We start from the raw sequence: 24,605 nt of genomic DNA on the forward strand, positions 1-24,605 counted from the left end.
GGCTACCTGCTGCCTGACCTCACCCAGTGTTTGTACCTCTGTTTCCCCATCTGTGAAATGGGCATCACAGTCGGGGTTGCTGCCGGCAGGCGGCAGAATATTTGTCATTTACGGAGCATAGCGCTTTATGTATGTGTACAGAACACATACAGGCCAACACTTACGACACACGATGCGTGTGACCCGGGTCACAGTCAAAACGTCACTGAAGTCTCCCAAGGAACACACGACGTAACTCTTGGCACACCCACATGAGGGAGGAGGACACCAGAGTTCAAGGGGGTGAGTCCTCTTCCCACGGCCACGTGATCAGCCAGTCCCCATCCAGCAATGTTCTCCCAAAGAAGCTTCCATGGGCAGACGGTTTGTCGGCTCAGCTCAAAACTTGGACGAGGTAGAAGCCACGAACCCCCACCCACCCTGCTGGGCTGGTTCCCCTATATGCCCGCCCCCACCCGGCACTGGGCCCCCCAGCCCCGCAGCCAGCACACCTCCTTGGGGAGGAGAGCCCGCCCCAGCCTGCAAGGAAATGCTCATTATCCCAGTGGGACAGGGCCACTCCCGGCCACGTCTCCAAGCAAGCCCGGTGCCCCCTCCTCCTGCCTCCACCATCTGAACTGCCTCGGCTGCAGACGTCTGTGGTGGAGCCTCTGGGGCCAGATGTTATAGGGGCCAGCTAAAAATAACCGGGCGGGCGGGCCACCATCGGGGGTGGGGGTAGGGGTGGGGGCATGTGCTGGGCGCGGACACATGATCTGAGCGACCCGGCTGACTGGAGCTAAGAGTCCGGCAGACCGTGCACACTTCTGCTCCCCACTTACAGGACCCACCCGGCCAGAGGGCCCCTCTTCCCTGAACATGTGGGAGGAAACGCCTTTTTCCAGCCGCGGGGTGGGCAGCGGCAGAAGGAAGGTCATCTGGGCTCTGTGCTTCCTGCTGCTTCTCCTTGAAGCCGGCTCTGCCAAGAATCTCTGGAAACGAGCATTGCACACTAGGCTGGCTGAGAAGTCCTACGTAAGTGCCTGGGAGGGGGAGGTGGGGAGGGGCTAGGCGACCCCCAGATGCTGTATGTTCTGCAAGTGCTCCCCCCAGACTCGGGCAGGGCAGCGTCTTGGTCGGAGCATGCCAGGGTCGGGAGGGGGGCAGATGAGGTCGCCTTCAGAAGGCTCCTTGTCTGTAAGCAGAGAAGCAAGGGGCACACCAAAAATGTGCAGGGGGACTGGGACATGCTTTTGCCTACCCAATGTATTTCTTCCTGACAGCACCTAATTTAAGACTCCAGGGACTTGAAACTGAGTTTTTTGTCTCAACAATCAATAACCAAATGTTTATAAAATATAATTAGACATTCATGCAGTTATTTATTCATTCAGTAAACAGTTAGTGGAAACTGCTCTGGGCCAGGCACTGTGTGTGGTCCTGTGGGGACAAGATGGAGACACCATCTCCCACCCTCTGGGGCGACATAGTCGAGTGGGGGAGGCAGTCGGGTGACACATGGTGGTGGTGTGAAGGGACAGTGCAATGTAGCAAGTGGCAAGAGGCATGCAGCTTAGAGCCAGGTGTCCGGGTTTGCTTCCAGCCTCTGCTGCTCACCAGCTGTGTGACTTCGGGTGCGTTATTTGACATCTCTGAGCACCAGTGATCTCATCTGAAAAAGAAAGAGCGATGCATTCCTTTTGACAAATGTGTTTGATCACTGCTGTTGACCAGGCACTGTTCTAGGCTGTGGGCACACAGACTGCAGATCCCTGCTTCGGGGAATTCACGATTTAGTGAGAGAGGCAGAGAGTAAGTAAGAAATAAGGAAAACATAGTGTGTTTGGTGACCAGTGCCAAGGAGAGAAATAAAGCAGGGAGAGGACTAGGAGAGACAGTGGGAGAGGGAGGGTGTAAATTTAGTGTCCCCCCCCCCAACACACACACAGAGGGAGCACAGAGGCATGGAGGGTTCAGGGAATGGACTCTGGTGCTCTCAGGGTGAAATGACTCACGATGCATGAAGCACTTAACACCTAGCAAAAGCTCAGTGCATTTTGGTGACTTCATTAAATCATTGGGAAATTGGCTAGTGCTTGCCTCCCCAGGTGCAATGTAGGCTCCTCAGGGTGAGGCCTGATTTTGTCTCATTCAGTGCAGTGTTCCTGGTGCCATGCCAGGTGCCTGCCGTTAACTTGGCGCTCGACACATTCTTGTGAGTAAATTATGGGCAAATGCATCGGAAGCACAGAAAAATGGGTTCAGCTCCACCCCGGAAAAGTCGGGGAGGGTTTTCCAGGTTTGGGGACATTGAACATTGGGCTTTGCAGGGTGAATAGGAGTTTGCCAGCTAGATAGGGAGAAGTGGGAATGTTTAATGACCACTGCCATGGTGAGATGCATGAAATGTATTGAGGCTAATCTTAGCCTCCTGGGCTCACGTTCTGCAGGTCAAGCAGGCAGCTGCTGAGAGCAGAACAGAATCGTAGCAAGTGAAAAGATGGGAGATGTTTGGAGAAGGGAAAGCTTGTATGAGACAGTGTAATCACAGAAGGCTTCCTGGGGGAGGTGATACCCTGGCCAGATCTTGAAGAACTATTAAGAATTAGGAGGAAGAAGGACATTCCCGGAAGAAGATTCAATGTAGGCAGAGGTACTGAGGCAAAAACGGTGCATCTGGGAGCCCCTCACTACAGGAGAGGGTTTGTTTGTGCAAGGAGGGCAAGAGACCCTTCTCGGGTTTGACACCCCCGTGCTCTTTGTTGGCCCAACAGGACGATTTAGTCCTCCAGGTAGTTAGCACTTTGGTTCTAGCACCATAGAGGGATTTCCAGCACATCATCCGGTCTGATCCCTGCTTCGTCACAGCGTGTCATAGGACATCTCTGTGGCACCTCTCTAGGAGGAATGGGGAGGCGGGGCAGTCAGGGATGATGTGCATGGGGGCCGGGGAGGTGGGCTTCTGAAACCAAATTGCTTCTAGCCACCATCTGCCGGAACACAAGGGCTTTGAGCGTGCCCCTCCCTGGATTGGCGCTCTCCCCGGTTATCAGCAGGCACCAGTGTCCCTCCCCAGTGCTTGGACCCAGGAGAGGCTGTGCCAAGAACCGGCCTCAGAGAAAGCACCTGGGGAAGGATACAGGCTGTTGACTTGTGGGCACCAGGCCCAGGGAGTCATCTCAGTGGCATCTCTAATGAGCTGTGCAGCCTTGGGCCACTCACTGCCCCTCTCTGGGAAATGAGGCAGAGAACCAGATGACTTTCAGGGCCCCTGCAAATGTCCAACAAGGAAATTAGGAGTATAGGACACAGCTCCCTCACACTAAGAAGCATGACTTTCCCATGCAGCACCCCCCTCACCCCACCCTGAGGCAGGTCTGCAGCCTTGGCCGTGGCCCCTGGAGGGGGTGGGGCGGGTGTCCAGCACTGTGCTGAAGCCAGCTCGTAGCCACTCTGGGGAGTTCAACGGTGCCCTTATTAAAATTAAATCCTATAGGCTTATCATTATACAATTGATATTAAAAAGGAAGTAGGTGCTTCTCATTAGAACCGTCTTATTAGGAGCAAGTTCTAATAAGTGCTCATGGTTTTGCTACTTCGTACAATTCCATCTGCTCCGGCGGTTCTTAGTATCTGCGCGCCTGCGTGCTGAAACATGGGGTATCGAGGGGCTGCGTGTGGCCCCACCTGCTCCTGGCCCCCCAGCCGTCCTCACAGTGGCCGTTCTTAGCACGAGGAGCGGGGGGGGGGGGGCGGGTGAAGCTGGTCATCCAGCCCTGGGCAGAGCGGGCCCAGGGCCCTTCTTGAACCCTGTGTCTGTTTGATGCACAAGGACTTAGAGACACGGCAGAGAGGGAGGCACTGCGTCTGTCCCCAAGGAGGCCATTGGGGGGCTTGTTGTAAAAAAGGGGGCTCCCCTCCCTGAGCCTCGGCCTCCTCCTCTGCAGCGTGGGGAGCGGAGGCCCCGCTGGGCCCTCCAGGGACAAGGCGCCAGGGAGGTTGCTGCTCCGTGCCTGGCCCAGAGCCCCCTTCCCTACGTGCGCGCTATTAAAAATAAAACCAGACCAGACAAATGCACGGAACCAAATATTTGCCAGGCTGGAGAAAACAGAAGCAGAATGTTTGTAAATAGCCCACTGGCCTTTTGTGGGGGAGCTCAGTTCGTTCTGTGGAGCTGGTGTTTGGGGCTTGTCTTTCTTAGCATTTGGTGACAGTCCTTTACTGAGCGCTCACTGTGTGTCGGGACAGGCGTTCACAGTGCGTTAACTCTCACGAGCCTCTCGACAAATCCTACCGCATGGGGCCCGTTGCCGCCACTGTGTCGGCCCAGGAACTGGGGCCCAGCGGTCTCTGCGTGTCTCTGTGGCTCAGTCTCCTTTATCCCCTCAGCTCCCACCCAAGGCAGCTGGAAACAGTTGGGCAGTTTGCAGCCTGCCCCGGCGGGCCTGCCCAGCAGAGGGGCCGTGAGGGGCAGCAGCAGCAGGAGCAAGGGGGGCCGCTTCATGATGCGTGCTGCCTCACTAGGACCCCTTTGCTCGGGTAGCTCTTGCCCTGTAGGAGTCGGCCATCAGCCCCTGCCCTGCCCTCCCCAAGCTGGTTCTCCTTCCCCTTCTTATTTCTGTGAGCTCCAGAACCTTCTATTGCCTCTCTTATTTTTTGCTAAGTTAGCAAGAGTGGGAGAGACAGAAGGCCTGGAGCTGTGCGTACCTGCCGTCTGCTCTCATCGTCGGAAGACTGTATCTCTCCAGTGGGGGGCTCGCCCCGCTGGCACCCAGGACTGGCCATGACCCTGGGGGTTCACACTGTGGGAGCAAATGGAACTGAAGGACGGCCCCAGCACCTCATCCTTGGGTGGGACACCTCTGAAGAGCGGTCTGTCTGGTTTCTCAGAGCTCCAGGCGTCCCTCCAGTCTCCTGCATCCTCACCCCCCTTAGTGGGCCTCGCCCCCTCCCTACCCCCTCCCTGTCTTACTTCCCCGCCTGCTGGAGTATATGCCCTGCACTAGAATCCTAGTCTCAGCTCTGGGTTTAACCGTGTCTCTCAAACACGAAGCGTTCGAATCTTAACCCCCGGTACCTACGTGTAAATGTGGCCTTATTTGGAAACAGGTTGTTACAAAAGATGAGGGCGTATGGGAGTAAGGCGGGCCCTCCCTTAACCTGATGTGGCTGCTGAGAAGAGGGGAAGAGACGCAGAAACAGACCCATGGAGGGAAGGCAGGTGAAGGCGGAGGCAGAGATCGGAGGGATGTGTCCACAGGCCAAGCGATGTCACGTCGCCAGGAGCCCCCAGAAGCCCGCAGATAGGTGTGGCACAGAGTCTCCCACAGACCTTCCAGAAGAAAGCAACCCTGCCAACACCTTGGTTTCCGACTTCTGGCCTCCAGAGCTGCTGGAGCGTACGTTTCTGTAGTTTTCAGCCCCCACCTTGTGGCACTTTGTCAGAGCAGCCCTGGGATACTCCTCCAGGCTACTTCTGGGCACCAACATGGTCAGCTGCTGGGGTCGCAACCAGCACCCCTGATGACAGACATTTCCAGACAAGGAAATCGAGGCCCTGGTGAGGAGTGTTCTGGCTGGGGATAGGTGAAGTGATCAGTACACCCTCAGGGTCCTGGGGACGTCCCTTGCTCCTTGAAAGATGTGAGAGCACAGTCCTGCAGGACCCCATCGTCAGGATCTCTAGGGTGCCTCCAGCTAGAGGAGCAGGTGTGTCTCGTGGGCCCTCGGGTGTTCCTGGCTCAGGCCCCGTGGCTCCTGCCTGGGGCGGGAGAGGGGAGGTGGCATGCGGAGGTGAGACAACCCCACCGTGGGCTTGGCCATGGCCTGGTGTCTAGCACGGAACCAGGCACACATCACAGACATGTGAAACATTTTAAGAATGTGGCGGGGAAGTGGTGAGCTGGCTGGCTGGGTGGGTAGATGGAAGGAAAGAAGAAAGAGTAGCTGGATAGTGTGATTTGGGGAGTGACCTTGAGCAAATCACTTTCTCCTCTCTTGACCCGACTTCCCCATCTGGGGTTCCAGTCCTGAAATGAATCCCAGGTGGAAGTGAGTAAGGGATGAGGCAGCCAGGCCGTGTGTGGTTATGATCTGGGAGCATGCAAGAGAGAGGCAGGCAAGCAGAGGGAAAATGCGTGACTGTGCGAGCAACACTAGTCAAGAACAGCCACAGCTGGAAACAGCCCCAGGGTCCAGAAGCTCCAAGCGAGGAAACGAAGTCTGACCTCTCTGTGCAGTGGAATATTATTCAGGCAGGAAAAAGGAATGAAGTCTTACACCTGCTACAGGATGGGTGAGCCCTGATAACATAGGCTAAGTCAAAGAAGCCGGTCACAAAAGGCCACATGCCATATGATCTGACGTACAAAACATCCAGAAGCAGCAAATCCATAGAGACCAACAGTAGGTTAGAGGTGCTAGGGGTTGGGGGAGGGGGTGAGGAGGAACTGCTCGATGAGAACAGAATTTCTGATTGGGTGATGTAAGCCCTTCAGAAATAGACGCTCTGGTTACACAATGTTGTGAATTAATGCCACTGAATCGTACACTCGGAAATCGTTAAAATGGCAAATTTTGTATTATCTGTATTTTACCGCATTAATTTTAAAGAAAGGGGACAGTGGAAACTCAAGGTAACTCTTCGGGATTCTGAGGGTCCATGGGTTCCATGTGGCCAGGGCACTGGACAGTGGTCCCCTCTGTCCCCAGCACCCCAGGTGAGTGTTCCCAGTGCTTGCTCTGGGCACCCACCCATCGCCTGGTCATAGTGGGTCTTAGCTTCACACTTTTCTCCTCAGGCTGTTCCCTTAAAGGTTTTCATGGTGTCCTGACCTCTTCATAGCCTTTAGCTGCATTACTATTACCTGCGTGATTATTGTGTTAGTATGGCTTTAGTTTTTCATTAACTACTTTTGCAGGTGACAAAAAAACAAAAACAAAACCAAACACAATGCAGTTCATTTGCTTTATCTGTGTGAGGTCTGGTTTGGGGTTTGTCACTTGTCCTGGAACTGAGCCTCTTGAAGGCAGGGACATCTTCTGGTTCAGCTCAGCTGCCCTTGGAGCCAGCCTGGTGCCTGGCATGTAGTCGGCCTGGGAACTATGAATGTACCATGAAGTGAATGAATTAAATTACGTTAAAACCTTCCAGAACAGGATAGGAGGGGATGGAAAGTTCCAGAAGACTTCCTGTGCACAGCGGTGCGCGTGGAATGCCAGTTTGCTCTCGTCATGCACCGAGATGGGGTTGTCCCTGGCGTGAGATCCGGGTTTTTGAGTGCCTCCCTGAGGAAGTCCCCTTAGCCGTGCACCCAGTTCCGCTCCCGGAGCCCAGCGCTGACGTCCCAGGGCGTCAGGAAATGGCATTCATCAAGGCACACTGAACTCGAAGCCTCTGTTCCAGGGAGAGACATATTTTTAGAACTTTGACGTCCAAATTCCAGAGGAAGAGCAAGTAATGCTTGGAGGAAAACTGGCTTTCTTCCGGCACCGAGCAAATCAGTCCTGGGGTGCATTTTTATTGGTCTGACCCTTAAGTGGCTGGAACATTCCAAAGAAGGGTAAAGCTCTTGCATGCGGAATGAAGTGGGGTGGAGACCACAGAGGGAGGGATACGGGTAAATTGGGGCAGCTTTGGAGATTGGATTCTTTCTCCTTAAATGGAAATGGTGCAAAATTGTTTCCTCATTATAAAAATAATGTTTACTGTAAAAGAAATTCAGACAATACAGAAAGTTACAACCGCGTAAAAAAGATCTAAATTCTTCCTCCAAGACATAAGCTTTGTTGACATTTTGGTGTGCGTGCGCATAGACTTTTCCACGAAACAGTTACACTCACCCATTTTTTTCTTAATGGTATTTGTTCCTATTGTTGAAGAAGTTTTTTATTGGGATGAGATTCCCATAATGTAAAATTAACCATTTTAAAGTGTGCAGTTCTGTGACACAGAGCACATCCACAATGCTGTGTGACCACCACCTCTATCTAGTGCCAAAGCACTTCCCTACCCCCGAAAGGAAGCCCGGTCCCCACGGACAGCGGCTCCCCCCCCCCCCCCCCCCCCGGCCGCTGGCAGCTGCCAGTCCGCTCTCCGTCTCTGTGGATCTGCGGTTCTGGACAGTTCGTGTGAACGCAGTCCTACACTCTGTGGAGTTTGAGTCTGGCTTACTGCTACTGTGTTTTCTACCTTGTGTTTTTCACTGAACAGTATAGGGTGGATATGTTGACCCGGTAGCTCTCTGTCCTCTCCTCGAAGGCTTCTGTGGTGTTCCACGGTACTGGTGGGCAATTACTTCTTTATCCAGCCTCCTCTGGTTGGACACCAGGCTGTTGGCCTCAGTAGAAACCAGACTTGAAGACTTGGGCTTTCCACTGAAAGAGTCCAGACCTGGCGTTTCCTTAACCCGCTTCCTGAGGGTATCGGAAGCACAATGGCTCTGCAGACCCACAGAGGCTTCCAGAACGATCTCCCTGAGGAGTGAGAAACATGGCCACCAGGTGGGAAACCTTAAGGGAGTCATTTTTATCTAAGTAAGGCACGCAGCACTGGTAAGTTCTTGTCTGCGCTGTACCGTAAATGTGTGTTCAGCAGCTGTTTGGAGATGGACTTGGGATCACTCACTCCCTGAGCAGGCACGAAAATAAGAGATGGAAATCACAGGTTGCCCTGGGATTTTCATGAAGGATGTTGTCAGTCTGGGGCGAGCCGCCACATTTGTCCGGGGGACTTGGCATGCCAGTATTTTATTTTCAGCTAAGTGGCCGCGGGGGGCAGGGCTGATGGGGTTGCAGAGGATGAGGGCTGCGATGAGTTCTTTCTAGAATATGTACCTGGGGGAGGCAGTTCCATGACTGCGTCCTGAGCTGGGGCTGGCCACGGGCAGGCAGGTGGTGGGGGTGTGCGTGGGGGGCCCCCGGAGCTGACCAAGCAGGAGGGAACTCACAGGCAAGGGTGGGAAGCCGCTCCTCAGATCCAAACTCCTGGTGCAGGACAGACCCGGATGTGAATCCCGCCTCTGCTGCTCGCCAGCTGGGTGGCCTTGGGCAAGTGCCCATCCCCTTTCTGTGCCTCCATTTCCTCATCTGTCAAGTGTGTTAATAACAGCAGCAGCCTTGGAGGCTTATGTGAGGATTCAATGAGATTTTGTAGGGAAGCACCTAGCTCAGCACTGGCACACAGTAGGAGCTTCGTAAATGCTGCCTGCCCTGCTCTTATTATGGATCAGAGTACCCAGGTTCCGAGCCTGGCGCCTCCCGGTGTGGTGACTGTGTGGGTGCCTCAGTTCCCCCACCTGTACAATGGGGACGGCAATTGTAACTACAGGGTAGGGGCAGACAGTACTTTAGGGCATCCTCGGTGCTGGGCATGGCGGTTTCCACATGCCCCCTTCCTTTTAGGAATTCTGCCGGTGGTTTGCCCTCGTCCAACATAGACGCAATGAGGCTGCCAGGTGCCACATGGCGTTGTTGCTCGAACATCTCCTGGAGGTGTGTCTTCAGTTCCCAGCTAGGTCCAGACTCCTCGGGGGCCGGGACAAGCTCTCAGGTTTCTTTAGCATCTGCCTCAGCCTCAGCCCTAACCCATCCTGTGAGCGGTGGAGGGCAGAAAGGAGGCAGGAAGAACGGAAGACCTGGGGAGGTGAAGACCAAAGCTACCATGAGCTGACAGAACACTGGCTGTGGGGCAAGAGGCCTCCAAGGCTGCCAAGTCGACAATAAGAGAAGTAAGCATAATTCCAACAGTTTGGTATTGCCGGTGACACAGGTGCGAGCTCATGGGCTCCCACCACAAACGCCTGCAGGAGGTGTGACCTTCGTGCCCATTTTGTAGATGAGGAAAACCGAGGCTCAGATAAATGAGTAGTTTTCCTGCTGATCACAGAGCTACAGGGTTCAAACCCAGACTTGTATGAGAGACCAGCTCACACTGGTCAGAATGGTTAAAATGAACGACTCAGGAAAAAACAAATGTTGGGAGGATGCAGAGAAAGGGGGACCCACATTGTTGGGGGGAATGCAAACTGGTGCAGCCACTCTGGAACAGTATGGAGGTTCCTCAAAAAGTTAAATATAGAGCTGCCCTTTGACCCAGCAGTTGCACTGCTAGGTATTTACCCAAAGGATACAAACGTAGGGATCTGAAGGGACACCTACACCCCACTATTTAGAGCAGCAATGCCCACAACAGCCGAAGTATGGAAAGAACCCAGATGTCCATTGACAGATGAATGGATAAAGAAGATGTGGTTCACATATACAACGGAATACTACTCAGCCATCAAAAAGAATGAAATCTTGTCATTTGCAACGATGTGGATGGAACTAGAGGCTATTATGCTAAGCAAAATCAGTCAGAGAAAGACAATTATCATATGATCTCACTCATATGTGGAATTTAAGAAACAAAACAGATGAACATAGGGGAAGGGAAGGAAAAATAAAATAAGACAAAAACAGAGAGGGAGGCAAACATGAAACTCTTAACTCTAGGAAACTACCTGAGGGTTGCTGGAGGGGAGGTGGATGGGGGATAAGATAATGGGGTGATGGGCATTAAGGAGGGCACTTGACATAATGAACCCTGGGTGTTGTATGCAACTGATGAATCACTGACCTCTACCTCTGAAACTAAGAATACACTCTATATTAACTAAATTGAATTTAAATAAAAAATTAAAAACAAAACCAAAAAAACCCCAAACAAGCCCAGACTTGTCTAGTTCCTAAGCCTGAGTTAGAGCCCTGCTGACCTCAGCCTGTACTGTTTATGAGGCGACAGGCCTTGGCCCCATCCATCTCGATACACTCGAGAGTCAGACGCAGCTCTGAAGTTCTTGTCCCAAAGAAAGAGGAGGCGTCAGCTGGGGAAAGTTCCGAGTGGGGGAACAGTGTGTGGAAGGCCTGAAGGCCAGGAGGAGTAAGGGATCTGAGCAAACCTTCTGAAATCCAGGTGGCTGATTCTAGATTTATACTTGGGGTCCATTACTTGGGCTTTGGGACAGAGGAGTGGAATCCTTAGGCTCATGACCCTTCTCAGCCTGTGGCCTTGGGCAGACCTTTCCTTCTCCGGGCCTCAGGGGCCTCACGTTTACTGTGTATAGTAATAGGACTTCCCCGCTGGCCTCGTATGACCGGAGGAGGGTTCCGGTGCAGGGTAAGAGAGGCCGCATGGATGCGGTACAAAGGGACGGCTCCTGGTCAGTGAAGGCCGCCCGGACAGCAGCGCCAACCTCACAGGGCCGCTGCGCATGCAGGCTGATCCGTCCCCACACAGAAGCGCTTACAGGGAGGCCTGGGGAACCACCGGCAAGCAGCGGTCCTCGTGTTCAGCAACGTCATTCGTGCAACCTTCGCAGATCTGTGCTGAGCATCTGCTCTGTGCCAGGCACCGCTGTGACTGCCAGGGACACAGGTGGGAACAAAACCCAGGGGGAGGGCGCGTGTCAGTAGAGACCTGGGGGAAGTGAGGGCCGAGCCAGGCTGGTATCTCAGGCAGGAGACACAGCTCGTGCAAAGGCCCAGGGATGGGACTCCTCCAGAGACCTCAGAGAGGCCAGGACGGCTGAACAGGAATGGGCAAGGGAGGCGGTGAGTCTGGGAAGTGGAGGGGCTGGGGGTAGGGGGGCCAGCCAGCTCCATCTGACCTTTAACCCTTTGTCCTTCCCAGGCTGGGGCCGGGGGCGGGGCCGGTGGGGGGCGGGAAGGTGGTGCTCTGTTTATCTCTCCGATAAAAGTCAGTTTTTTCTCAGAACTCTGGGCAACATCCTTTTTCGGGACCCTCTTTGAGCATCACCTCGTATGACATGAAATATTTTCCCAAACATTTAATCCTTTAATCTGGGCCCCTCGGTGAAATCAGTTCTTTATCACCCATGACCATCTGTTGTTTGGGCCACACCGTAAATAACTCGGGAGATTTGACTTCTAAGGCGCTTATCTCTTTTGTTCTCTCCGAATTCTGGGAGACGACAACAAGACAACAACGTTTGAATTTTCCTGGGAGAGGAGAGCAGGGACACATCTAAAATCGATCTCTCTGTACTGCACCCCCTCCCCGGTGGGCCCCTCCTAATGTCCCTGGACTGGGAAGCCGGACTGGGAGGCGCCGGGGGTTGGGGGGGGAGACAGTAACTGACCTGTAAATGAAGCCTCGTGTACAAACAGGCTGGGCGGAAAATCCCACCGGGCCTCCCGAGCGCGTGCACACCGGCCTCATCACCCTCCCAAGGAGGCCCGGGCAGCTGTCACGTTGGATTAGAATGAAAATGGTCGGGCCCCAACATGGGTCCAATTTTGTTAATTCTGAAGAAAATGAACTAAGAGCTAATGGCATGGGATTATGTCCCCTGCTTGCAGCTTGAAAATTATTCGATGATACAGGAAATACAGGGGCTGGTCTGAGCAGGGGGTGGTGAAAAGGCTGAACCAGTTTGAAAATCCACGCTCTGGTCTCCCCCTTGTTCTGGGGGAGAACCACCAATTTCCTGAAGCCTTCTTTTCCTTAGAAGCCAAATGTTGGCTTTGTGTTCGTTTCTACATTTCACAAATTAAATGACCGACATATCTATGGGAGAAAAGATGAATTCTCTGGGAGAAGGTGGGGTGGGGCCACGAGCCCCACCCTCCTCAGGCTGCCCCTGCCCCAATTGGTCACTGCTTTCTTGTCCCTCTTGCCCTCCAAGCCCCCGCCGCTCCCTGGGAGGTAGTTTGAAAACCCGGTCGGTATGCTTGCACCAATACCAAGATGCGCCTGGTCGGGTACCTGTCCTCGGTGACCCGACGCCCCCTACAGGGCCCCGGGAGCAGCGCATGGAATTGGCAACCACCGTTAACAGCGGCGGGGGGGGGGCGGACGGGCAGGGGGAAGACGTGGACACATCTTTGATCTTCTCTCTTTTTACTCTGTTGAGGTCAGAGGACATATGCCATTTTGTTCCTTGCTCTATTTTGTTGTTGTTTTAACTAATGAAGTCTTTTTCCTGTCATTAAAAATGCTTCGTAAGTACTAATCTTGTTTTTGAAAATTTTTGATTGCGTTCTTTAAATTGAAAAAATAGCGTGTGCATGGCAAAAATAATATCGAAGCAGGGCAAGTGAACAGGCAATGAAAAGAAATCCTCCTTGGCTTCGGAACTGAATGCTCCTCCCTAAAGGCGGTCTGGAATAACGAGTGTATTCTTGTGTATCTTTCCAAAAATGTTCTAGGCAAACCCTATACATATTACATGCGTGTGCATATGCTTATTTTAAAATGTCGTTAGGCGCGTAGCATGCAAACTGTTCTGCACCTTTATATCCCTCACCAGCCACCGTATCTTGGCAATCTTTCAGAAGTGGGCTAAGGGCGCAAGATTCCAGTGTGCAGACGAGCATCTCTTATGTGTGCAGAGGGGCAGGAATTTTAAATACGGATACATTTGCAGGGAGCGCGGGCAGAGGGTAGATAGGGATTTAGATGACAGGAGCACTCTAGGCACAGGCCAGGAGGCAGGGCAAGCCAGGGTGTTTTTCTCCCAATGAACCTCTTCTCTCTCTGTCTCTCTCTGTCTCTCTGTCTCTCTGTCTCTCTGTGTGTGTGTGTGTGTGTGTGTGTAGCAATGTGTAAGAGCTGCCCTCCACACCGCCCACGTTCAAATCCAGAAGCAGAACAGTGTCCCTGGCATGGATGGGGCCTGGTGTCAGAGGGACCCAGTGTGGGCTGCCTGGTGTGACAGAGGCCCCCGACCTCACCTCTAAAATGCTTATTTTATTGGCCATGTGCCCAACTTTCCTACATGTTAAGTACTGTATCTGATTTTTAACTTTTTATTGAACAAATACCGAAAAGTGGGCAAATCTTGTGTCCAGCTTGCCGCAAAGTCTACACGGTGTAGGCAGCACCCCGATCAGGAAGCAGAACCCCAGAGACCAGGGGTGCCCCTCCTGGTCCCCACCCACCAGATGACCACTCTGCTGACTTCTCACACCAGACATCACTTGTGCCAGTGTTTGAACTAAAAGTGTAAATGGAATCACACTGTGTGTTGTCTTTTGAGCTGGCCTCCCCCGCCCCCCCGCCCAGTATTCTGTGTGTGAGATTTATCCAAGTGTGCGGATGTATCCATCTTCTCTGTGATCGGGAAATCCTCCAGCGCCGCGCGAACACAGGGATTGTAAGAGATACACAGAGAAATCGTGTGTGTGTCTCGGTGTGCGTGCGTCCACAGACCCGCGCACACGCAGACGCGAGCGTGCACGCGGCACCGCGAGGCCGGACGGGCGCGCGCCCCCCGCCGAAGGGCGGAGACAGGGGCGAGCGACCCCCGCGCGGCCCCGGCCCCGCTCCCCGCGGCTGACCGCGCTCTCCCCGCAGGCAGAGGAGGCGGCCGGCCCCCGGCAGCCCCGCGCCGACCGCTGCCCGCCGCCGCCGCGCTCGCTGCCCCCCGGCGCCTGCCAGGTGGCGCGCTGCCAGGCCGACTCCGAGTGCCCGCGGCACCGGCGCTGCTGCTACAACGGCTGTGCCTACGCCTGCCTGGAGGCCGTGCCGCCCCCGCCAGGTAGGCACCCTGGCCCCGGGGGAGGGGGGGGGTGCCGCGTGCCAGAGGAGCCCGCGGAGCAGGCACCCCACCGCCTGCCGGCCCGCCACCGACCGGAGCGCGCACAGCCCGGGAGAGGCCCCTTCCGGGGAAGATGCCCCCTCCTGAGAAGATGGGGGAGATTTCTCATTGACAAAAATCCAGGTCTCTGGCTTTTCTTAGAAACCCTGGACCGCATTCCCTGGGCCACCATCTGCTGGGACTCCAGGTGCCCCTAGGTGGCAGCGGGTCTTCCAGGTTTCCCCGACCCCACCGGGCCCACTTCCCTCGCGCTCCTGGCCCCGGGAGTATGTGAGCTGGAGACATGGGACGTCAGCAGTCTGGATGCAGTGTGCCCCAGAGAGGCAGGGCGGGATGCAGGCTCCTGGGTTCAAGTCCACTGGCTAGCAGGTCATCCCCCTGAAATCCTCCCAGCGGTGAAACAGGACTGAAACGAGAACGTGCAGCCTCTGGAGGTCTCTGAACATTCTCGGCGATGGCAGGCAGCAGATCATCAGTAAGATGTTTGTGGAATCTTAATGACGATTTCTTTGGGAGAAACAGCCCTCAGGGACTGGTTCATCTTTGAAGGGAAGGAGTTTTAGATCCTTCTGGAGAGGTGTCGGAGGGGAGGGAAGGGAGACTGTGGGGATACTGAGGGAGAGGGTGGCAGGGCGACCGGAGGGTGGAGAAAAGGTACTCCTAAGTGGGTGGGATGGGGGCAGTAAAGTCTCCTCCCCTCTCAGTTCTGCTTGGGGCTGAGCCTCTCGATAGCAAGAGCCTGCTTGGAACGCACCTCTCAGGGAGAGGCCTCTAGGTGCTGCGGGCTAGATTGCTGCAGGCGGCTTGAGACGGCAGGCCCAACCCCTCCTCCCAAGGCCGAAGCAAGAATGACCGCACTTTGTTTTCTTTGGGATGAGGTCACAGAGGGGACAAGGTAGTCAACACCCTCAATAATGGTGGTAATTACAGTCCACCTGCGTTTGAGCACTGTCTCTTGGCCAGGGGCTAGGCAGGGCCAGGAAGGCTTCCATAGAGCCCTTTATATATATAAAAAAAAAAGACAACATGGCACCCCCTCCTCGTGGAGGAAGCACATAAAGGTACTTCCCTCTGGGTGGGTAAGTCAAAAAAGGTGGCCCTTCCTCTAGACTGTGACAGTGAGCAAGGATTCTAGCCTCACTCGCCACCTATGCCGGGAGCTTTTGAGCAGTGCACGAACTATACAACTGTTCATGACATTCCCAATAGCCTTTCCCTACATCATTTCATTTAATGCTCACACGGCCCTACAGTGTGGAGAGACTGTTATCAGCCCTATTTTAAAGCTGAAGACACACAAATTCAGGGAAGCTGAGTTGCTTGCCCAAGATCACACAACAGGCAAAGCTGGTATTTCAATCCATCTTCTGACTGTGGAGAAGTGTCCTGTGCTTTAGGCCCTGAGGGCAGGGACGTGGGGTTCTACTCCAGCATCTGGGCCCATACATGGGGGTCCCTCACTGCCTGGAACATCCTTCCCCCAGACACCCACACAGCTCACTTCCTCACCTCCTTCAGATTTTTCTCAAGAGGTGGTTACTTTTTCAGGGAAGATTTCCCTCTCTAAATGGCACGCCCTATTGTAGCCATTCCTTACCCTCCTTTCCCTGCTTAATTTCTCTTTATAGCACAATCTAGAACATTGTGTTTTATTTGTTCATTGACTGTTCTCCCCTGACCTGCCCCATAAGGCAGGTTTTGGTCGGTTTCATTCACTGCTGTATGCCTACCATCTGAACTATTCTCTGGACACCTGAAAAGTGCTCAATGAATATTGAATGAATCAATGAATCAGTGAATGACTAGCTTTCACTGGCCAGGCAGAGCAGTCCAGCTGTTCGTTAGTCATAGTAACAATTATAATAATAACATATAACACAGGGTTTCTCACCCTTGGCACCCTGGACATTTGGGGTTGGATAATTCTAGTTTGGGGTGGGGTGGGAGCTGACCTGGGCACTGTGGGATGTGGAGTAGCATCCCTGGACGTCCCCCCCACGAGATGCCAGTAGTCCCACACCCCACACTGTGACAACCAAAAGTAGCTCTAGACTTTGCTGTATGTTCCGTGAGGACAAAATCACCCCAAATTGAGAACCACTGATCTAACGTGAACAGATGACCTGAAATGCACCAGGCACTGTTCAAAGCAGCTTACACACTTCACGGCAATCTTCGGGTACGTTCCCTCCAAAGCATATCTTGAGATAAGGATGTGGGTGCAGGGAGTTCATTTAGCAGGTGATCCCAGAAGGTTCTACTGAGGCACGGAGAGGGGAGACCCCGCGCCTCCAGGCCTTTGGGAGTCTGCAAGTTAAGGGGAGACCTTGACCAAGTTTCAGTTTCAAAAAATTCAACACAGTGTCTGTACATCTCCTGCTATTCAGAAGCCTTTGACCAAGGCAAAGAATACAAATAGGAAATAGTAATACAGTTTCCTATTTGGTAAAAACTAGCATTGAAAACATTTTCTATCACATGGTCCGAGGTGGTAGGAAGGAGGAGGGAAAAAGCAGAAGACTGGAAATCAGCCTACAGAAACTCCTCATTTCATCCCTCCACCTGGAAGCTGAAAACTGCTCGTTTGCTCCTCTGTTCCAGTTTGCATGCTGTGAGCCACTGTCTTACGATCATCTTGTGCTCTTCTAAAGAAAAGGCTAACCAGCAGTTTTACCAGTATCCACCTACGTACTTCAAAAACGCTAGACAGCACAGCAACCTCTTTATTTTTGTCATATCTTGGAGTTCAACAAAAGCAGAGGTCATAAATAAATGTGATCCCAGACCAGTTTTATTTGATCTACATAATGCATAAAACAATTTTTTGACGGGGGAAGGTCAGAAGGAGAGGGAAAGAGAGAATCCCAAGCAGGTTCCATACTCAGCATGGAGCCCGACGTGGGGCTTGAGCTCACCACCCTGAGATCATGACCTGAGCCAAAATCAAGAGTCGGACACTTAACTGACTAACCCACCCAGGTGCCCCTGTAATGCATAAAATTTTTAAAAGTTAATTGCCAACACTTAAAAACCAGGAGTTCGTATTTTTAAAAATATCTACAAAGTTAAAAAAAAAAAAAAAACCCACCACGGGCTGTAGGAACATGGGGAAGGGCTGGCCAGAGCTGACCAGCAGCTGACCCACTGAGGCAGGGACTGTCTCCAGTTTGCCATGGTCCTCCTTGACCTGCTTTTCTTATTTATGTTACCTCCCTGCTCCCTGGAACCATTTGGGCTCTTCACCCCTGCTTTGGGATTTTGAACACTTTACAGTCTACCATGTGGGTTGTTCTTCTTGTTAAAAATGTATTGGCCACAGAGCAGGCTATGCCGCTATGACAAAAAGACCCATAAAGCCAGGAGTTCAACCTATTAGGCATTTACTTCTCTCTTGGTTAATAGGCCAGTGTAGACAGGTGGCCCGTGGCAGGTAGTTGGCTCCAGACCAGTCTTCCAGGTACCTAGGTTCCTTCCATCTTATTGTTCTGCATGATCCAAGTGGCTCCCCAGCTGCAGGAAGAGCGAAAGCCAGAGGGAGGAGAGCAAACAGGCATCTATGCGTTGGCAAGACGCAGCATCACCTTTGCTCATATCCCATTGGCTGGAGCTCAGTCATGTGGCCATACCTAGCTGCAAGGAAGGCCGGGAAATGTAGTCTCCATCTTGGCCACACAGTGCCTCGAGAAGACTCAAAGTTCTGTTGCTGAAAGGTGGGGCAAATGCATGGCAGGCAGCCTCTGGGTTCATGAAGTGTAGGCTCCCCCAGTCCCAGAGGCTGGGGCGTTTCTCAGCTGCCTGACCGGGGCAGAGCAGGGGAGGGCTCAATTTAACCACGTATTATTTTGTTAGTTTTAGACTGGCTCGTGCAGCCGAAACCTCGATGGCTTGGTGGCAACGGCTGGCTTCTGGACGGCCCTGAGGAGGTGTTGCAAGGTACCTACAGGGTGAAGCCCACCCTGACGTCTGAGCCAGCGGCCCTCCTTCTCAGGCTGCCTCTGCTCCAGCAGGCCGTCTGCACTCAAATATCTCAAATACTCAGCCCTCCCCACCCGATGTAGAACGGTGGTGGCTGGGGCTTGGCCAGGCTCTCAGAATGCGCAGAACTGTATAGGGCTTGACGTTCCCTACGGATGGAACCTCACTCCCCCCGCTGACCACACCGGGGTGGAGACTTGAGAGGGAGGGGGTTGCGGTTGGTTTTCAAATGCCTACAATCATCATCAGTGGTTCAGTGCTCCCTGAGGATGAGGTTTTCTCTGGGTGGGTGGAGAGCAGGCAGGCCGCCCCGGGGTGTAGAGAATTGGAGTACGAGTGTGTGCACTTGTGTGTATGTGGCTCTGCCCGTGACTCTGCACACATCCGTGAGCACGACCGCATCTATGGAGGGTGTACAGCTGTGCCTGCACGTGTGTGGCTGTTCTTGTGCTGTGTGAATGTTGGTGCATCTGCGTGCATGCAGACGTGTGTGACTGCAGGTGTGAATGTGTGTGTTAAGAGCCACGGTGGTGAAAATGTGTGTGTCAGGATTTGTGTATGAATGTGTGTGTACGCCTGTGGCTATAAATGTGAGTGCATGTGTGTGTGTCAGGATTCGTGTGTGTGAGCATGTGTGCATCTGTGAGTGTGTGCGTGTGTCAGCCTTTTGTGCGTGAACACACGACTGTAAGTAAGTGTGAGCATGTGTGTAGGTGAACGTGTATGTAGGTCGCTCTGCCCATGAGGGTGTTTGGGATCGTGTGACTTTGGGCTGCCCCATGTGTTGGTGTGTGTGTGCATATGTGCGTGCGTGCACTCACGCTGCTGTGAGTGAGACCCGAGGCACAGCCTGGAAGGTGGGGTGCCGATCAGAGGCAGGCCCTCTGGCTCGCTGCCTCCACCTGACACCCAGGCGCATGTCCGTCCCACAGCCGAGGCCTGCAGCACCACAGAGGATGGGGCGGAACCCCTCCTCTGCCCCTCAGGCTACGAGTGCCACATCCTGAGCCCTGGGGATGTGGCTGAGGGCATCCCCAACCGCGGGCAGTGTGTCAAGCAGCGCCGGCAGGCAGGTGAGTGTGGGCGCCCCAGCCGTGCTCCTGGCTCCTGCCCCCGTCTCCCTAGATCACCCCACGTGGGACACCTGTCCCAGGGAAAAGCACCGGCGCCCCCCAAGCCTGGCCGAGAGCTCCTCCTGTCCTCCTACTTCGTGCTTCTCCCTTTGAGTCTCCCACCCTTTCCCTCCTTGCCTCATGGGACACAGGGCTTTGAGCCCTGCCACCTCCTAGCTGGGATCGGTTGCTTCAAATCCCTGAGCCTCAGTATTCTCATCTGTGAAATGGGGCCACTGTGTGCTGTTATGGGAATTCATGTAAGTCATACATGTAAAGCCCTCAGGGCGGAGCCAAGCAATAATAGGTGCTCAGCAAACATCAGAGATTTTATATCCATCTATGTATATATTTTTTAAATTGTCTGAGAACCCTTGACTTCCCAGGGTCTCTGCTGGGAGCATTCGGTGTGACTTAACTCGTCTTTGTCCCTGGACGTGAATAGTAAATAGCAAATCGATCAGGGAAGGGCATGAATGGCATTGCTTTAGTTTGCATGATTTTCCCAAGGAGAGCCAGGACCACAGAGCACAGACTGCTGGTGATAGCAAACTAAAGCCCCCCGAGCCTCATGCAAGGTGTAATGTCCACAGGACTTGGAAGAAATGCGTGACAAGCGAAGAATCTGGAATGTCAGGGAGATGTGAGTTGGCCTTGTCACAGATGAGCTCCTGGGACTCTGAGAGCCCAGAGTCAGGGTCCAGTCCCCCCTCTGCATCTCGCAGCCCGGAGAGCTGGGGCTGGCACCCTGGGTCAACACTGAGGCCCACAGAACGCAACAGGGCACGTGATCTGCGGGAGCATTTCTTTTCCTGATGGGAGAATGTATTTCCCGGAAGTGTTTCAAGAAGGACACGTTTAGAGCCATGCAGTTAGCACCATCATCACTGCCAAGAACACAATTATGACACATTACTACTGTCTCTAGAAGTCTGGTTCCTGGAAAGCTGAGCTTCGAAAAAATTGCCCATAAAAAGTGGCTCAGTCGGTTAAGCATCCTACTCTTGATTTCGGCTCAGGTCATGATCTCTGGGTGGTGAGATCGAGCCCGGCATCAGGTTCTGTGCTGGGCGTGAACCTGTTTAAGATTCTCTCTCTCCCTCTGTTCCCCCCCAAACTTGAGCTCTCTCACTCTCTCTCTCTCTCTCCCTCTCCCCCATTCTCTCTCCCTCAAAAAAATTGCTCATAGTAGGCATCTTGGTGGTTTCTCCTACGCGCCACCTGCTGTTTGGGGTTATGAGCTCGTTCTCTAACCAGGCAGCCTGGGCTCCAGTGGCCACTTGGCCCCTCACGGCTGCGTATGGCAAATAACCTAACCTTTTTGGGCTTCATTTTCCTTACCTGTAAAATGGGCTCATAATAGGCTACTTCATGCTGTCATCTTTCTTACGGAAGAGGAACTTTGCTACAGTGTGCGCAGCTAACAAGGAGCAGAGGGGGAGTTCTGAGCCTGTCCCTGGGCTGCAGAGCCTGTGGGTGTGTGGGGGTATGTGTGTTCTCCCCTCCCTCAGCAGTGATTGGAGCTCTCCAGATGGAAATGTAAGCGAAATTCCTCCTAGCCTTGCTCCCAGGGGCTGTCGGGGAGCAACAATTGTTGGTAATTATATGGGAGTTTGGACATGTTGTGATCTCCAAGAACTTCCTTGGAACAATAGCCTCAGGGAGGAACAGGGGCACTCGTCCCAGGTTAACTTGAAAGAAGCCTTTTATTTAAGCTTTATCTTTTCAAACTACATATTTGAAATAATTTCAGACTTCAGGGCTCCTGGGTGGCTCAGTCAGTTAAGCAACTGCCTTCAGCTCAGGTCGTGATCTCAGGGTCCTGGGATTGAGCCCCACAACAGGCTTCCTGCTCAGAGAGGGTCTGCTTCTCCCTCACCCTCTGCTGCTCCCCCTGCTTGTGCTGTCTCTCTCTGTCAAATAAATAAATAAATAAATAAATAAATAAAATCTTTAAAAAAATTTTTTTTAAAAAGCAATAATTTCAGACTTCAAGAAAGTGGCAAGATTAGTACCTTGAGCCCTCCACCCCAATGACCTATCAATTGTTAAAATATGGTCACATTGGCTTTACCATTCTCTCTCTTCCTCTCCCCAGTCCCCACTGTCTGGCTGTATAAATCAGCATATTTATTTTGGGGACTATTTGAGAATAGGTTGCAGATCTCATGCCAGTCTCCTCCGGGATGCCAGCGTCTCCTCCGGGAGCCAGCGTCTACAGGGTGCCAGTGACTGTTCAGGTTTTATGGGCCATCAGCTTGGAACCCAACATTTGAGGGGTTCATGTCTTTCCCAAGAGGAAAATGAGCGTTGACACAGGCAGTAAATCTGCCTCTTTGGAGAGCAGGGTCCGGGGAGTCAGTGCATTTCTCTGAGTGGGTTTGGGGTCACTCAGAGGCTGAGCGTCCCGTGTCCCCCAGGCTTGCCTCCGACAGAGCAACATTGCTGACACTGCATGGGAAGAACAGAGGATCGTGCAGCCTTGAGCAGGGAAATCTATTTTGTTAAAATGACCTGTGATCATGTTTGGTAAACGTGGAGGTGTGAGGGGGGGTGTCCAACTCCACGTAGACCTCTGTCTCCTTCCTGCGGCACCAGCCTTCGTCCAGAGAAGGAGGGCACAGGAATGCTTCATTGCCGCCAGCCGGGAAAAACCGAGCCATTTGCTTGAGAAAATAGTTGTGGCCCTAGTTGCTGATAAGTTCTCAGGCCGAGGGTGTGGATCAGCCCCGCTGGGTTCTAGCACCTTGTACTATAAATGTCGGTGCTGACCCCAAACACCCTGATGTTTTTTAGGATGACCACAAAACAAAAGGAAACAAAATGTCTAGCTGTTGCATACATGCGGTCTTTACAAACTGAGACGTAACTGACCTGTAACCTTACATGAGTTTCCGGTGCATTGTTGTCTTTGTTGACAAGGCTGACGTGCTGAGGTGGAGGAGTGAGCTCACCCCTGGCAGTGTTGCCCGAGAAACTTCTGCGTGACCTGGCCAGGCTTCTCAGGCACAAATGGTTCACTGCAGTGATAGGCTGGGGGCAGAGGGGGTGGCATGGGGTCGATGACAGCCAACAGTGGGAATCCTTAGTAATCCAGACTATGAAGGTCCCAAGAGTCGACCACTTTTCACGTACAAAAATGGCAGTTTCGTGTGTTTCCTCCTTTTATTTGCATATTGGTAGTTTACATGAAATTGTTTATCTTCATCCTCATAATAACTTTATGAGGTGCTAATTTTTGAAGATTTATTTATTTGAAAGAGAGAGAGAGAGAGTGCACGAGCAGGGGGGAGGGGCAGAGGGGGAGAGAGAGAATCTCAGGCGGACTCCTTGCTGAGCATAGAGCCCAATGACGTGGGACTCAATCCCAGGACCCTGAGATCATGACCTGAGCTGAAACCAAGAGTCAGAGGCTTAACCAGCTGAGCCACCCAGGTGCCCCATGAGGTGCTAATTTTATGCCCATTTCCAGGTGAGCAAACTGAGGCCCAGAGAGGCTTAGTGAAGCAGTGCAATGAGATTGCTACTCATTACTTGGTCACATGTAGTAAGGACATTTAGGACTCCTTTGAACAGACTCAGAAAAGTACCCTGTGTTCCGCGTGTGAATTGCATAGCTTGTAATCACACTTGCTGAATAATACGTTGAAATTCTGCCTCCAGTTCATCTGTTAAGACAGTGGTTCCTAAACTTTTTTGGCCTGGGGACCCCTGTACACTCAAAAAACTTCAGGGACCCCATAGAGTCTCCCTTGTGTGGCTCTGGGTAATTACCATATTAGAAACTAAAGCCAAGGCATTAAAAATATTTCTGTGTTAATTCATTTAAGAATGACAATGATAAACTCCTTATGCATTAAACAGAAATAACTTTTTTTTTTTTTTACAAGTGACTATACTTTCCAACACACATAGAAATGGAAAACTGGCATTGGTTTACTGTTCTGCAGTTCTAATGTGTGCGTGAAGAGAAGAGAGATTCTCACGCCTGCTTCTGCATTCAGTCAGCCATGACATCACACGTCACACAGCCTCTGGAAACTCCATGCGCACTTGGGAGGGAATGAGAATGAAAACACAAATAACTCCTTGGTGTTATTATGAAACAGTTTGACCGTATGAACTCACTGGAAGGAGTTTAATCCTCTCATGTGTTTTCCAGATGGGCGATTCCTCCGACACAAATTTTACAAAGAATACCCAGGTAAGAGAAGAAACCATTCTTCCCTTGCAGAGCGCACTAAAAGGAACAGTAAGGATTTCTTGGATGAAAAAGAAAAAGAGAATCCCATTGACTGTTTCGAGAGCTACAGTCTGAAGCAGCTGTGAGGAGAAATACCCATATTCTTCCCAGTCGCTTTTATGCCATGAAATGGCCCTTGGGTGGTGGGATGCCAAGATGCTTTTGGTGTGAAAATCTCTCCTCCATCCTGAGCAGCCCTCCAGGTGGCATCTGACATGGGCAGGAGCCATTCTAGGCTGCAGCCCAGGACTGAGGCAGCAGCTTAGGGATGTCTCACTGGGGACAAAATGAGAACTACGATTAGAAAATAAAGTAGAAGCCCTGTTTCCTGATGGTGAGCAGAGGAGGTGGGAACCAAAGAGGGGCTCATATAAGAAAAATGGCTTCGTGTTAGATGTTAGAACTTGGGACCAGATATACTTAAGTCCCTCCTACTTTCATTCAGGGTATTGAAAATGTGGCTGACACTGTTCTATCCAATCATTCATTGATCCATCTATCCAGTCTTCCAGTCTTCCATCTATCCATCCTTCCATCCATCCGCTCAGCCCTTATTCTATTCTTCCATCCATCTTTTCATCCTTCCATCTATCCATCCATTCTTCCATCCATCCATCCTTCCATCTGTCCATCCTTCCACCCATCCATCCAGTCTTCCATCTACCCATTCTTCATCCATCCTTCAATCATCTATTC

The 24,605-nt window shown here is 52.4% G+C and overlaps 1 protein-coding gene across 1 annotated transcript in view; it reads left to right on the forward strand.

Annotated features, from left to right (window-relative positions):
* The first annotated feature begins 295 nt into the window (after positions 1-295).
* Positions 296-24,605, forward strand: part of WFDC1 (WAP four-disulfide core domain 1) — a 30,505-nt gene continuing 6,195 nt past the window's right edge. Inside the window, exons 1-6 of the mRNA XM_048224031.2 lie at positions 296-394; positions 824-1,014; positions 14,336-14,519; positions 18,429-18,512; positions 19,487-19,627; positions 23,829-23,870. Coding sequence (XP_048079988.1) covers positions 331-394; positions 824-1,014; positions 14,336-14,519; positions 18,429-18,512; positions 19,487-19,627; positions 23,829-23,870 — 706 coding nt within the window. The 5' untranslated portion in view covers positions 296-330. The remainder of the gene's footprint in view (positions 395-823; positions 1,015-14,335; positions 14,520-18,428; positions 18,513-19,486; positions 19,628-23,828; positions 23,871-24,605) is intronic.

The sequence above is a fragment of the Ursus arctos genome, unplaced genomic scaffold (genome assembly GCF_023065955.2).
Source record: "Ursus arctos isolate Adak ecotype North America unplaced genomic scaffold, UrsArc2.0 scaffold_19, whole genome shotgun sequence".
Lineage (NCBI taxonomy): Eukaryota > Metazoa > Chordata > Mammalia > Carnivora > Ursidae > Ursus > Ursus arctos.